Below are 13344 nucleotides of genomic sequence, written 5' to 3'. Positions count from 1 at the left end.
CCCAGCAGACACGGTTCTAGAATATAACTCTCTTCCTGCTGCACGTACCCGCTTAAACCTTTCTCCCCAGGCTCCAAGCTCCTCGGTGTTTGTGCCTAGGGACAGTCTTTTTCTGTTGGGGCTTATTTCCAGCTGATATTTCTCCTTTTTTCCTTATAACAGAACCCAATTTTATTCAGGGATGCAATATGTCCGGCTAAAGACTATTTCCCTGCTTCCTGTGATTAAGTGTTAGCCAATGATATATACCAAAGTTGTTGGTTAGAACTTTTTCTTAAAAGGAGACAGCTGTAGCATGTCCCTTTGGATCTTTCCTTTTTTCCTGCTGCTGAGAATGTGTGTGATGGCTGGAGCTACAGCAGCAATGTTAGACTATGAAGGGACCTGAAGGGTAGAAACCACATGCTATGGATGGCAGGGCAGAAGAAAAGTGCCAGTGCTCAGGGAACTTCAAGGATTTACCATACTACCCCAGGGCCACCTATCTTTGGGTTTCTATTATGTGAGAGAATAAATCCCTATGGTTTAAGCCACTGGGGCCAGGTCTCTGGTCTCTGCTGCTGACTGCCCTTCCTGTCTGATATAGGGGTGGTGACATTGCCCTCCTGGTCACCCTGTTCTTGGAGAACCTTGGCCTGTGATTCAGGCAGCCGCAGCCAGGAAAGAACACTGGGAAGCCTTTTCTACTACAGACACCACCTGTGTTGGTTCTTCCTCTGCCAAGCTTCCCATTCTCTGTTCCGTTGTCAATCAAGACCTTGACTTCATCCTCCTTGTGACTTAGCAGAAGGGGGCAAGGAGCCAGACGCCAGCTCCATGGTGTCTGCACATTGGCAGCACGACTACCCCAGGATGACCCTTTCCAGCTAGTTTTCTATTTCCCTTCCCACCAGGTAATTGGCTGCTTCTCACTTAGAAAAGGCCGACTCCAGCCGGACAGCCACCCAACCCTTGCTCTGAGGTTTTCTGTAGATAGACCCAGGACCCCGTCAGGCATTGCCCTCCTGGGGCCCTGGACGTACTTGTGCAGGGCATGTCCAGGGGGTCCAGATCTGCTCTGTAGTAGCCATTGCGGCAGACGCAGTTGGTGGCCCCTTCTGAAGTGGTCCGGCTATTGATGGGACAGTGGGTACAGGCCTCGTCCCCTTGGTTGGCCTTGAAGGTTCCAGATGGGCAGCCTGGAAGAGAAGACAAGGAGAGTCACTGGGGAAACCAGATGGAGACTTGGAGAGGCCACAACACCTGGAAGGATCGTGCAGCATCATGGAAGGGCCACACGGTGTCCCTGATGAGAAGCCCCACCTCCTGAGCTCTTGCGGGGGATGGGGGGTCCTCCAGGCCCCAATGTGGCAGTCCTAGCTGTGCCCAGAAGGTTCCAGGCTACCTGCTTTTTTTGTCTCTGAAGTTGTCTGTGAGTTCAGCTGGGGCCCCTAGCATTCATTCCTTCCCTACTCCAGACTGGCTGTACCACAGCTTCTGGGAGCAGTCCCGGGTTAGTGTGAAGCCTCTGAAGAGGTCAGTGGCAGTACCCAGGACCCGATCTTGTTTACTAATGGCTGGCTGGGCCCTGGTACTTGTAACTCGATTCCTGGGTTCCAGATGATTGAGATGATTACACACCAGAGCAGAAAAGTCCTAGCACAGCACAGGGTATGTAGAGAGGCAGTGTCATAGAGCAGGAAAGAATGCTGGCTTTGGAAGCAGACAGACCTGGGTCTGAGTCCCAGTTTGGCTGCCTTCTAGCCGTGTGGCCCAGATACGTGGCTTAACCATCTTGAAACTTGGTTTCTTTACCAGTAAAATTATGATTCTAAGGCTCATTTCTGCAGGACATTGGGAGCATTTGGCATAAGTGTGTAAGGCACATGGCACAAGGCCTTGCACAGTACAGGTGCCCAATGAATAGTAGCTGTTGTTATAGCAGGTGTTTGATCAATTTATGAAAATAAAGAGGGCTTGCAGTACTGGGGACAGCCTGAGGAGGGCAGTGTTTGCGCTTGGTGGACATTTCAGCAATCCCTGCTCTCCCAGGGTCTTTGGCCTTTTTCCCTGCTCTGAGGGGATGCTTGGGATGGATTTGGGCCCTGAAGCTCAGGGGTTAGGTTCTTTAAGAGGTGACCACTCCGATGTGGGCCTGTGTGCAAATCCACCCACCCCTTCCTGCTGGTCTTGGGGCTAGGAATCAGGAGGCCTAGGGTCTAGGTCTTGTCCCTTTCTTGGCCTCAGTTTCTTCTGCTTACTGGGATTTGTAATCTCAGCTCTGCTGTGGTGCCTCAGGTGGGGGATGAAATGTGGCTGAACTGTCCATAGGCTGGGGGCTCTCACCTGGTTCACATTCCATGTCCAAGTGCTGTGTGATCTTTGGCAAGCAACTTCCCCCCTCTGAGCATTAGTTTCCTCATATGTAAACGGCTCACATAAGTGTTCCTAAATCATTTTATGAGCCCCAGTCTATTTTTTTTTTTTTAAAGGGCTGCACCTGCAGCATATGGAAGTTCCTAGGTCAGGAGTCGAATAGGAGCTGCAGCTGCTGGCCTATTCTACAGCCACAATGCAGGATCTGAGCCACATCTGTGACCTATGCTGCAGCTTGCAGCAACACCGGATCCTTAACCTGCTGAGCGAGGAGGCTAGGGATCAAACCCACATCCTCATAGACACTACATTGGGTTCTCTCTTTTTTTTTTTTTTTTTGCTTTTTAGGGCCGCACTCATGGCATAAGGAGATTCCCAGACTAGGGGTTGAGTCAGAGCTACAACTGCCAGCCTACGCCACAGCCACAGCAACACAGGATCCAAGCCACACCTGTGCCCTACACCACAGCCCATGGCAATGCCAGATCCTTAACCCACTGAGCGAGGCCAGGGATTGGACCAGCAACCTCATGGTTCCTAGTTGGATTCGTCCACTGCGCCATGACAGGAACTCCTACGTTGGGCTCTTAACCTGCTGAGCCACAACAGAACTCCTGGAGCCCCAATCTTCAAGCTTATTTTCCAAGTTCAAGTCTTAGCAACATGGCTTCCTTCCAACCCCTCAACGGGTCTCAGAGATGAGGCCCTCTTTGGTCTTAGATGACTTGAGGTCAGAGTGCTTCACTCTCCTGCCATAATTCTTCAGCAAGGGGATCTCTTGGACATGCTCTCTGCTCTCCCAGGACTGGAGCCATGTCTGATCCATAGCTCCTGCCCCTGTGCTGAGCACAGAACCTGGTACTCAGCCGAGGCTCCATAAATACTTCCTGAAGCTGCCTGCTTAAGTGGAAAAAGCTTGGGCTTTGGAGACCTTTATTAGAAAGACGGTGAGGGATGGTAATTAGTGCACAAGCTGCCTAGAAATTCCCAGGTCCACCTGTGCCAGCTCTTTGGCCTTGAGCAAGTCACTGAAGCTGTGTCTTCATCTGTAAAGTGGGGACAATAGTAACTGCCTCCTAGAGTTGTGAGAATTACATTGGTTAATTCAGGCAGAACTGCCTAGAAAAATATCTGACATTATTAAACTGTATCTGGTTCAAGTACCAATCTGCTGGGTGATCTCAGACAGGCAGTTCAATCTCTCTGAGCTAGTTTTCATGGTTTGTTGTTTTTGTTTTTGTTTTTTTTTTTGGCCATGCCCATGGCAGGCAGAAGTTCCTGGGCCAGGGATCAAACATGCACCATAGCAAGGACCCAAGCCGCTGCAGTGATAATGGTGGATCCTTAACCTGCTGTGCCATACTTAACTCCTGAGCTACAGTTTTCTTACTGGTAAGAGATCATTAACCCTATAAAGTGGCTGTGAGGATTGCATGTGATGAATAGTGGCTGGCACAGTATCAGGGAGGGGTAGCAGTTCCAATCTCAGATAAGTCTCAGTAAATAAGCCAAGACAATTCCCCCTGGGGTGCTAGAAACAGCATGCTCTACTCCCCTGGGGCCCTACTTTGCCTGCCTTTTGGAAGAAGCTTCCAGAAAGTGGCAACTTTCCTAATCGCACCCTGATCAGGCCTTGCTGGGATCTTGGAGAAGAACCAGCTTCAGCCCAGATCTGAAAGAGCTGCCAGTCAAGGGTGAGACAGTACTTTGATGCAAGGAATCGGGCTACAGTGACACCAGCGAGGAAGATGGCAGTGAGTGCCTCTGGGGAGTTATTAGGGCATCCATTGTACAGAGAGGGACGCCAGGGCTCCAGGGTGTACTTATGAAACAGCCAACATTTATTGAGTATTTATTACATGCCGGCATTGTTCTAAGGACTTAACCCACAGTAACTCACCTAAGCCTCATCCAACCCTCTGACAGAGGTGGTGCTGTCACTCTCATTTTTTGATGGGAAAAGAAAGCACAGAGGTGAAGTAACTTTCAGAGGATGTGGGCTTACACTGGCATAGCTGGGATTCGATCCCCGGTGGTCTGGGATTACCTCCAGAGGCCGCTTCTCTCACCACCACACTATTCTGCCTTTGAGAGACTTGCATTGCACCAACTATTCGTGAGTGGTGGGCGGGAACTGGCAGCTCCTGCTCTGGGTACTTGGCCATGCCGGTTCTGGAGCCCTTGAGTCCTCTTGCCTGCCTTCCCTCTTAAGCACCAACATTTCCCTGGTGGCTGGACGAAGCGGGAGCCCCACCATCTTGGCACCGTCTGGTCAAGACATGCAGGCTGCAGCTCGGGCTCTAGTTGAGTGGTTGACCTCTCTGAGCCTCAGTTTCCTCTGCTGTAGCATGGGGACACGGGCTCCTTTGAGGGTCTAGGACCATCCTGACAGAGGCCAAGAGGTTTTAGCCCCAAGATCCTCTTGGCTCCTTCTCAGATGAGAGCCTGCCCGGCTTAGCATGCCTCTTCCATCTGCTGGCGGTTCCACGGGCCCGGCTGGTGGGGGGCTGCCCACTCTCCCCTCCACGCTGTGCCAGCCCCTCCATCTGGACCGTCCCCCCAGCTGTCCTCTCCCATTCCCCATGCCCTGGCCCCCTCCCTAACTCCCCAGGCTGCCTCCTGCAGAAGCCTGCCCTCTAGGTGTGCCGCACACTCCCACGGGGCTTTCTACGCCTTCTGTATCCTTTGGCACCGTGCTTCAAAAATCCGCTCTTCTGTCCTGGGAAGTAGCATTGCTCTCCACCTGGTCACCAGGAACCCTGGGTGCCTCCTCCCTCCCCTCACCCCCCTGCCACCAGGCAATTACCAGGTCTGCCCTCCTCAGCAGAGCCTGGTCCTGGCTCTGCTCTGCCACACTCCCGTCCCTGCGGGCCTCCAGAAAGCTCCTCCCACCCACTCCCTTAGCCTCTCATGACCATCTGGCCTCCTCCTGCCCACCCTCTAGAGCCAGCTTTCTAAGTGCAAACCTTTCTGTGTCATTTAAAAATCTGCAACGACACACAATGGAATATTATTTGGCCATAAAAAGGAATGAAGTACTGATATAGGCTGCAGCATGGATGAACCTTGAAAACATTGTGCTTAGTGAAAGAAGCCAGACACAAAAGGCCGCATAGTGTATGCTTCCATTTATATGAAAATGTCCAGAATAGGCACGTCTATAGAGACAGAAAGTAGATTAGTGGTTGCTGGGAGCTGGGGTGAGCAGAGAAGGAGGAGTGACTGCTTCTGGGTATGGGGTTTCTCTCTGAGGTGATAAAATGTTCTAATGTTCACCACTGACAGTGGTGATGGTGACACAATTCTGTGAAAATACTAAAAACCACTGAATTGTATGATTTAAATTGGTGACTTGTATGGCACGTGAATTCTTTCTTTCTTTAGGCCACAGCTGTGCCATAGCAGTGTCCACGTCAGATCCTTGCCCTGCTGAGCCACCAGGGAACTCCGCTGGTATGTGAATTGTATCGTAATCAAACTCTTGTTAAAAAAACATCCACAACAGCTCCTTAAACTCCTCAAAGTACCTGGGACCCCAGGGCCGGCACCTGCCCACCTCTCAATACCCACCACCCCAAACTGTGCACCTGATGCTCCACACAGGCAACCACACATGGTGCCCCCCTAGTTCCACCCACACCTCTGGCCTTTGTCCCTCCCACCCTCATACCTGGAACGCCCTCCCTTTGTCACCAGGAAAACTCCTACACCCCTTTAAGGCAGCACAGTTATCTCCCCTTCCCAGAAGTCTTCCCAAAGCTGCCACAGAGGATCGAGGTGCCTGTTTTAATTACTTATGCATCCGTAAGTACCGGGCGAGACTGTAAACTGTGAATACGACGTCAGGTGTCTAGTGAGTGATGGACGGAGGGAGTGACCTCTGAGGAAACTCAGGTCCAGAGAGGAGGAGACACATGTGACTTTTTAGCAGCCACGGCGGATTCTGATCCCAGGTATACTGTGTAACTGGGGTGAGCTGGGGCCTCAGCTCCCAGCAGCCACCTCTCCTCCCACAGAGAGGGGTCCAGGGCAGCCACCCACCCCTGGTGCCCAGGGCCCCAGGGGTCACGCTGCTGCTGGCCTCTCAGCTGGGAAGGGACCTGAGTCTCACATACAGGAGTGGGAAGAAAACAATGAAAGCTGAAGTCACAGACCTGGGCAGCTGCACCTGTGACAGGTGTGTGGGCTCAGACAGGTCCCTGCTCTCTCTGAGCTCAGTCTCCTCTTCTGGAAAGGGAGCTGATAATACCTGCCTGATGCAGACGCAGTGAGAGCCTCTGAATGGGTCTCCTGCTCCACCTCTGCCTCCTGCCAATCCCCTGCAGTGGCTGGAGTGACCTGATGAGAACGAGTCAGATTCACTGGGGGCTCCTCGTGGATGCAGAATGAATGCACACACCTCACCCTGGCCCTCCAGGCCTGCAAGGGTGGCTCTGGGGTCTTCCTGCCCCTTCTTGCCACCTCCCTCAGGCTGTCTCAGTCTGTTTCCTTTGTTGACCCTCATCACAATTTGTAATTTTTTTTTCTCTTTTTTTCTTTTTAGGGCCATACCTGTGGCATATGGAAGTTCCCAGGCCAGGGGTCGAATTGGAGCTGCAGCTGCCGGCCTATGCTACAGTCACAGCAATGCAGGACCTGAGCCATGTCTGCAACCTACACCACAGCTCACGGCAACATCAGATCCTTAATCCACTAAGTGAGGCCAGGGATCGAACCCGCATCCTCATGGATACTAGTAGGGTTCTTAACCCGCTGAGCCACAAAAGGAACCCCATGATTTGTAATTATATTAGAAAAGAGTTTATACACTTGTGTGCTGTCTGTCTTTTCCCTGCATGGGAAGTACCTGGAGGGGAAAAGAAGAACCATATTTGTCTGGTTCTCACTGGCTCCCCAGCTCCTGGCAGAGTGGTGGGAACATCGTAGGTGCTCAATGTGCGCTTGCTGAGTGAATGAATCTGCCCCTTCCAGGGGGTTGTGAGAATCAGATGAGAAAGTGGGGGAGGAAATACTTTGCCAAGTAAAGGCCAAGTCTGGTACCTCGGTTATCACGTCAATTTGATCAGGCTGCATGGATGCTCAGATCCCTCTCCCCATCTCACTGTTCTCTCCATGGTCCTCCCATGGGCCCGTCTACCCGGGTGACTAAGTCATCCTCAGTCATCCACCCGCGGAATATGGAAGTTCCCAGGCTAGGGGGTTGAATCGGAGCTGCAGCTGCCGGTCTACACACCACAGTTCACGGCAATGCCAGATCCCTAACCCACTGAGCAAAGCCAGGTATCGAACCTGCATCCTCATGGATACTAGTCAGATTTGTTTCTGCTACGGCACGACGGGAATTCCCTCACCCCCAGTTTTCACACTGGAAGTTCTGCATCCCAGAAAATGCCCTAAGTCCCAGACAGCCTCCTGTGTGCTTCTCAGCCCCCTCTGTCACCTCGCTCTTTTGTTCTCTGGATGCCCTGGCTGCACAAACACTGTGCCTGAGTGCCCTTCTCCCGGCCCTCCTGCCCCGCAGGGCTGCTGAATCTGATGTGTGCACCTCTGAGAGACCTGCCCTCCACTCGCTACAGCACAGCAGACTCTCTACTGAGGCACAGTAGACATGGATTCCACAGGCGGTAGTGTGCTGGTAAATGGACTTTTTTTGAGGGGGGGCGGGGGACCAAAAATATTCTGGCAAAAATTGACTTTGTTAGAGTTCCCATTGTGGCGCAGCAGGAACAAATCCAACTAGTATCCATGAAGATGTGGGTTCCATCCCTGGCCATGCTCAGTGGGTCGGGGGTCTGGGGTTGCCTTGAGCTGTGGTGTAGGCTGCAGATGCAGCTTGGATCCTGAGTTGCTGTGGCTGTGGTGTACGCCTGGCAGCTGTAGCTCCAATTTGATCCCTAACCTGGGAATTTCCATATGCCACAGGTGTGGCTCTAAAAAAAAAATGACTTTGCCAATTTCTCCCATCAGGGCAAATTTCGAGCTACCAATTTGAGATAACTGAACACTGAGTTGGGAAGAAATGCCCGAGGTCAGCTCTTGCAAGCTAAGCTAGCACAAACCAGCCCATCTCACCACTGGATTTCATCCATAGGAAACCACCCATTGGTTGGCAAATCCTGGTTCAGGAAGGGGCTAGGGCTTTAATCTCTACATTCTGAGCACTGAGTACAGGGTCTGGCACATAGCAGGTGCTCAGTTAATTCAGTTTGCAGAACGAAGACCGGTCTATCTCCCTAACTGGACCTTGAGCAACTTGAGGTCAGGGGCTGCGAGTTGGAGAGGTTACTATCTATAAAGTGCTTAGAACATACAGCAAGTGCCACACAAATGTTAGCTATTATTACTCATCTAGCACGTAAGGACAATAATATCTCCCACTTAGTATGCGCTCTCCAGGTGCCAAGCCCAGTGCAAGTAATTCCCTAAATTACTAAATTCACTAAATCCACACAACTGGAGCTCCAGTGGTGCAATCGGGTCAGCACGTGGTACTTATAGAAATCCCGCACAACCGCTTATAGGAGTAGGTACCATCATCATCCCCATTTTACAAATGATGAAACTGAAGCTCAGAGAGGGTAAAGTGAACATCCCAAGGTCACACAGCTACTAAACGGCAGAATTGAGGTTCGACTCCATGTCCTTATGGTTCCTAATGTAGAAATTATCATGTGGCTTGGCTGGCTTTCAGGGCTGGAGGCCATCTATCTTGTCAGGCCTCCCGAGGGGGCAGGGCTTGCGGGGGTCACTTGCAAGGTGGAGGCAAAGCCTGGGACCCAAACCCAGGACTTGGAGCCAAAGCAGCCAGCCAGTACCTGCCTTTTGCAGATGCCCAGAGCCCTGGGCCAGGCAGTCCAAGGCGGGGATGGCAATGGCTGGGAAGGAGGAGAGAGGATGACGGGGAAACAGATTTCCTCCCTGGCTGCCCCCTGGGCTCCGGGGCTAGGTGATAATTGACCGAGTGAGCTCTGAGTCAGGCCGAGGCAGGGCTCCATCTGGGCCTGGCATGGCGGGGCTGCTAATTGGCACCGGGTGATCCTTGAAGCCTCCCGGGTTGGCCTGCAGCTCTGCTCCCTCTTCTCCTCCCAGAGGCTCCGGCTTGATCCCCAGAATGACTGGTGCCACAATGGAGTCAGATGCTGTCAGGCCTGGTGTGCCGGGCCTTGGTGGTGGGGCAGGAACTTGTCTATCCTCCTAGGGGTCCTGTGGGCCAGAGGCATCTGTCTGTGGTTCTGAGCAGAGGCAGGCTCGCCACAGTCCAGCTCCCACTCCCGAGAAGCTGATGAATTTGAACATGGGCATGAACTGTGGAGCTGGCTGCCAGGGCAGAATCCCAGCCCTGCTGCTTGCTAACGGTGTGACTGTGGGTAAATGACCTAACTCTCTGTGCCTCGGTTTCCTTGTCTGTATAATGGGGTTAATGGTCACACCGCCCTTATATTTGCTGGGAAGATGATATGAGTTAATGTAGAGAAGGGACTTGTCTGTTCACATGAAGGGCTAAACATTGTGTTACATTCATTTGTTCTTGGCCCACCCCTTGCTATGTGCTGGGATACAAAGAAGATGTAGTTCCTGCCCCCAGGAGTGCGGATCCAGTTAGAGAGAGGGTGACTTATGTATTTATTCCGCAGGCACTTATCAAGCCTGTAATGTGTACTAGGCACTGGGTCCTAGAGACAGTAGGCCCCAGTCCTGACTGTAAGAGGCCATGGCTCAGCAGGGGGCTAGGGACACCTTCCTTTAACCAGGCCTTAGAGTTTCCGTTGTGGCTCAGCGGTAATGAACCTGACTAGTATCCATGAGGACTTGGGTTTGATCCCTGGCCCCGCTCAGTGGGTTAAGGATCTGGCGTTGCTGTGGCTGTGGCATAGGCCCGCAGCTGTAGCTCTGATTTGACCCCTAGCCTGGGAACCTCCATACATCGCAGGTGCGGCTCTAAAAAGACAAAAAAAACCAGGCCTGACTGCTGGCTGCTGTGGGCAGAGGGGCCAGGGAGGGCTCAGCAGTGCCAGGTTTGAAGGGCAGCTGGCTTACCCTCCTGCCTTGGGATTTCCAGGAAGTTGTGGATTTGGGGTGGGGAGAGGAGTCTGCACAGAGGAGAGTCCTGGGCCCAGAGATGCGAGGCCAGGGTTCAGCTGACTGCTCAGCCCCCTGCTCAATGAACCTGGGCCACTTTCTGCCTACTTTGAGTGTGGCTGGGACCATTTCTGTGGCCTCTTCCAGCCACGCACGGAACCCTGGTTGTGGGTAGGCTCAGGCACTCAGCCCCGGGTCTTACAGTCTCCTTGAACTGTGGAAGAATTGATTTGTGTATATTTAGGGGCTTATGCTGAGCGTACGACAGGGCTGAGCTTGCGGTGTTCTTGTGGCTGAGTGGGCGGGGGTTTGGGGTCTCCCTCAAGCAAAGCAGCTTTTGCATTTTGCACACTTCCTGCTTTTGCTGCTGAAGTTAAGCCAGTGGAGTCAGTGGCCCTGGGCTGGGCTGGGCGGGGAGCCGATCCTCCTTGCCAGGGGCAAAGCCACGCTGGAAGCAGGCAGCAAGCTCCAGGGCTCGAAGGAGGAGCTTCTGATCGCTGTGTGCCTGACGTGTGCCTGCCTGGTGCTGGGCCAGAAGCTTCCAGAACCCATAACCGCATCGGTCTTCACCATCATCCCGGGGATGTAGGAGGGGCTAGCCCCATTTTAGAGATTAGGAAACTGAGGCTCACACAAAGGAGAGGCTCGTCCAAAGTCACTCACAGACCTAAGGGCAAAGCCTGTGCCCCTGCCCCCCAACATCGACTCGTCTCTATTACTTCCGAGGCCCTGGGTGTTCCAGCTTGATGAAGGGCGCCTCCCCCCGCCCCCGAGTCCTTTCCCCCATCATGGGCCCTGCTCTTCCAAGTTAAGTCCAGAGAGGGCTTCTGGGTCATCTCCTTGCTGTGGCAGCTCCTACTGGGGCCACCCAGGGGATGTCAGTCACTCTGCCCCCCTTCCCCACATGCCCAGGCTCCCCCTACTTGCCCCTGCTGGGCCCAGGGCTCTGTGGATCCCTGCCAGCAGCTGGCAGGACTACAGAAGTCAGAAGACAGCGGCCGGAACTGTGTTATAACACACCTCCTCTTTGCCTGAGTGGGAATCCCAGGGCTTCCCCAGGCCAGTCTCCCCACCACCGTCTACTGAGTCCTTCCCCTACTCAAGACCCTTCAGTGGCTCCCTTGCACCTGTGGTGAGTCCGGCCTGTTCGGCTTCCCCTCCTGGGTCCCCCTCACCAGCCTCAGCTTCCACATCCTCCCAGTTGCGCCCTGGGCTCTGGCCACAGGAGGCAGCTTCCAGCTCCCCAGTGGACTGTGCTCGGGACCAGCTCCCAGCCTTCGCTCAGACAGTTCCCTCTGCCTGATTCTTGGTTCCAGCTCCAGCCTGCTAACTCCTCTTTATCATTCACATCTCAGCTCCAGCTCAAAGCAGCTTTTGGTCTTTTTTTTGGGATGCCACCCCCCGGCAGGGCTGGGTTTGGGGCCTCTCTTCTGTGCTCCTGAAACCCCAGTCCCTTGCCTCTGGCAATGCACAATGATACGGGTGTGACTGCCTCCCACACAAGGTCAGGAGCCAGGTGGCAGTGGGTACCTGTAATGTCTGGCACCTTTCAGCACCTGGGTCTGGCTGAGGGGTGATGGACAGGATGCCTCAGGGAGTGTTTGTTGACTGACTGACTGACTGAGGCCCAGAAAGGTGGAATCTTGTGCTTAAGGTCACCCAGCTTGTGTGGACTGGAGATTCTGTTCTAGGCCTCCGGACCATGTCAGAGTCCTCAGAGTTCATCCCATGCCCCGAGGGGGCTCTCAAGGCATCCTACCTTCATCCTTCTTGGCATTTGGTTAACACATGTCTCTCTCCCTCCTGCCTTCCCACCTGCCTAACCGTGACAGCTCCGCCCTGTTCACTACCCTCGAGGGGCAGGCCCTCTGTGACACTGCCCCAAGGCTGGAGTAACTAGAACTTCTTGATGTCTCCTCCCCAGCTGTGAGGGGGAGGGGCAAGCTCTCGGTCCTCTCGGGGAGCCAGACCCTGAATCCCGCAACCTTAGAAGTGGGTTCGGGTGTTTGACTCTGGGCTCTCCAGCCTCTGGATCTTATGTTAGGCCCCCGTCCCGGCTCTGGCCTGCCTCCCTTCACGCCATCCCCACAGTAGGGGCTGAGAACTCCCGCCCGCCCAGCAGGCAGCCCCATTCCTCCAATTTCCTCCCAATTAATCAAGCTCTGAACTTTTTAATTATCTGCCTGCAGGGTGACTCCCCACTCTGGTGAAGCAATTAAGGACATTTCCAAGTGTTGTGTGGCTGCCGGCAGGCAGCTTTGACCAGACCCTGATGGAGGAGGTGAGCAGAGGGAGGGGGTGGTGACAGGAGGGGTGGATAGGAATCCCCTTGGGCCATGGGGCTGCTGGGAGGCTGTCCTGGGACTGACCAGGACTATTCCAGGGATCTGGGCCAAGTGGTCCAGGGTGACCCCCACACCCACCCCTGTTCAGGCCTTTTCTCTTCAGCTAGAATCTGGCTCTACAGATTGCAGACAGTGACCATGTGCCAGGTGCTGGGTTAGGCGCTTTACAGTTTTACTGCATCCTCACCTTGACCCTGGGAGTAGGAAATACAATTATCAGAGGAAACAGAGGCTCAAAAACACTAGGCAACTGCAGAGATGCAGCTGGGATTTGAAGCCAGTTTTGAATCCACATCCCTTTTATCAATCGTCCCTTAAAGTCCAGCATGGCCTGTCCAAGTGCCATGAAACACTGAGGACAGGGCACGGGTCAGGGGGAGCCTGGGCAGGAGAGGCCGCGAGCTTGAGAGGTACTGAAGAGTACAGGCTCTCCTTGTGCAGGGGGGCTGGTGGGAGAGGGTGCTGCAGGCAGAGGGGACAGCCCGTGCAAAGGCACGGAGGCCTGGAGTAGCACATGTGTGTGCCTGTGTGTGTGGCTGCAAATAGGTCAGGGTTACTGAAGCAT

General features: G+C 53.6%; 1 protein-coding gene across 3 annotated transcripts in view; it reads right to left on the bottom strand.

Annotated features, from left to right (window-relative positions):
• Window positions 1-13344, bottom strand: part of EPHB2 (EPH receptor B2) — a 194859-nt gene that overhangs the window by 51049 nt on the left and 130466 nt on the right. For all 3 annotated transcript variants that reach the window (XM_047792387.1, XM_047792388.1, XM_047792389.1), the window contains exon 4: window positions 1023-1178. In XM_047792387.1, coding sequence (XP_047648343.1) covers window positions 1023-1178 — 156 coding nt within the window. The remainder of the gene's footprint in view (window positions 1-1022; window positions 1179-13344) is intronic.

Source organism: Phacochoerus africanus, chromosome 8, assembly GCF_016906955.1.
Source record: "Phacochoerus africanus isolate WHEZ1 chromosome 8, ROS_Pafr_v1, whole genome shotgun sequence".
Classification (NCBI taxonomy): Eukaryota; Metazoa; Chordata; class Mammalia; order Artiodactyla; family Suidae; genus Phacochoerus; species Phacochoerus africanus.
This window is presented reverse-complemented; position numbering and strand designations above follow the sequence as displayed.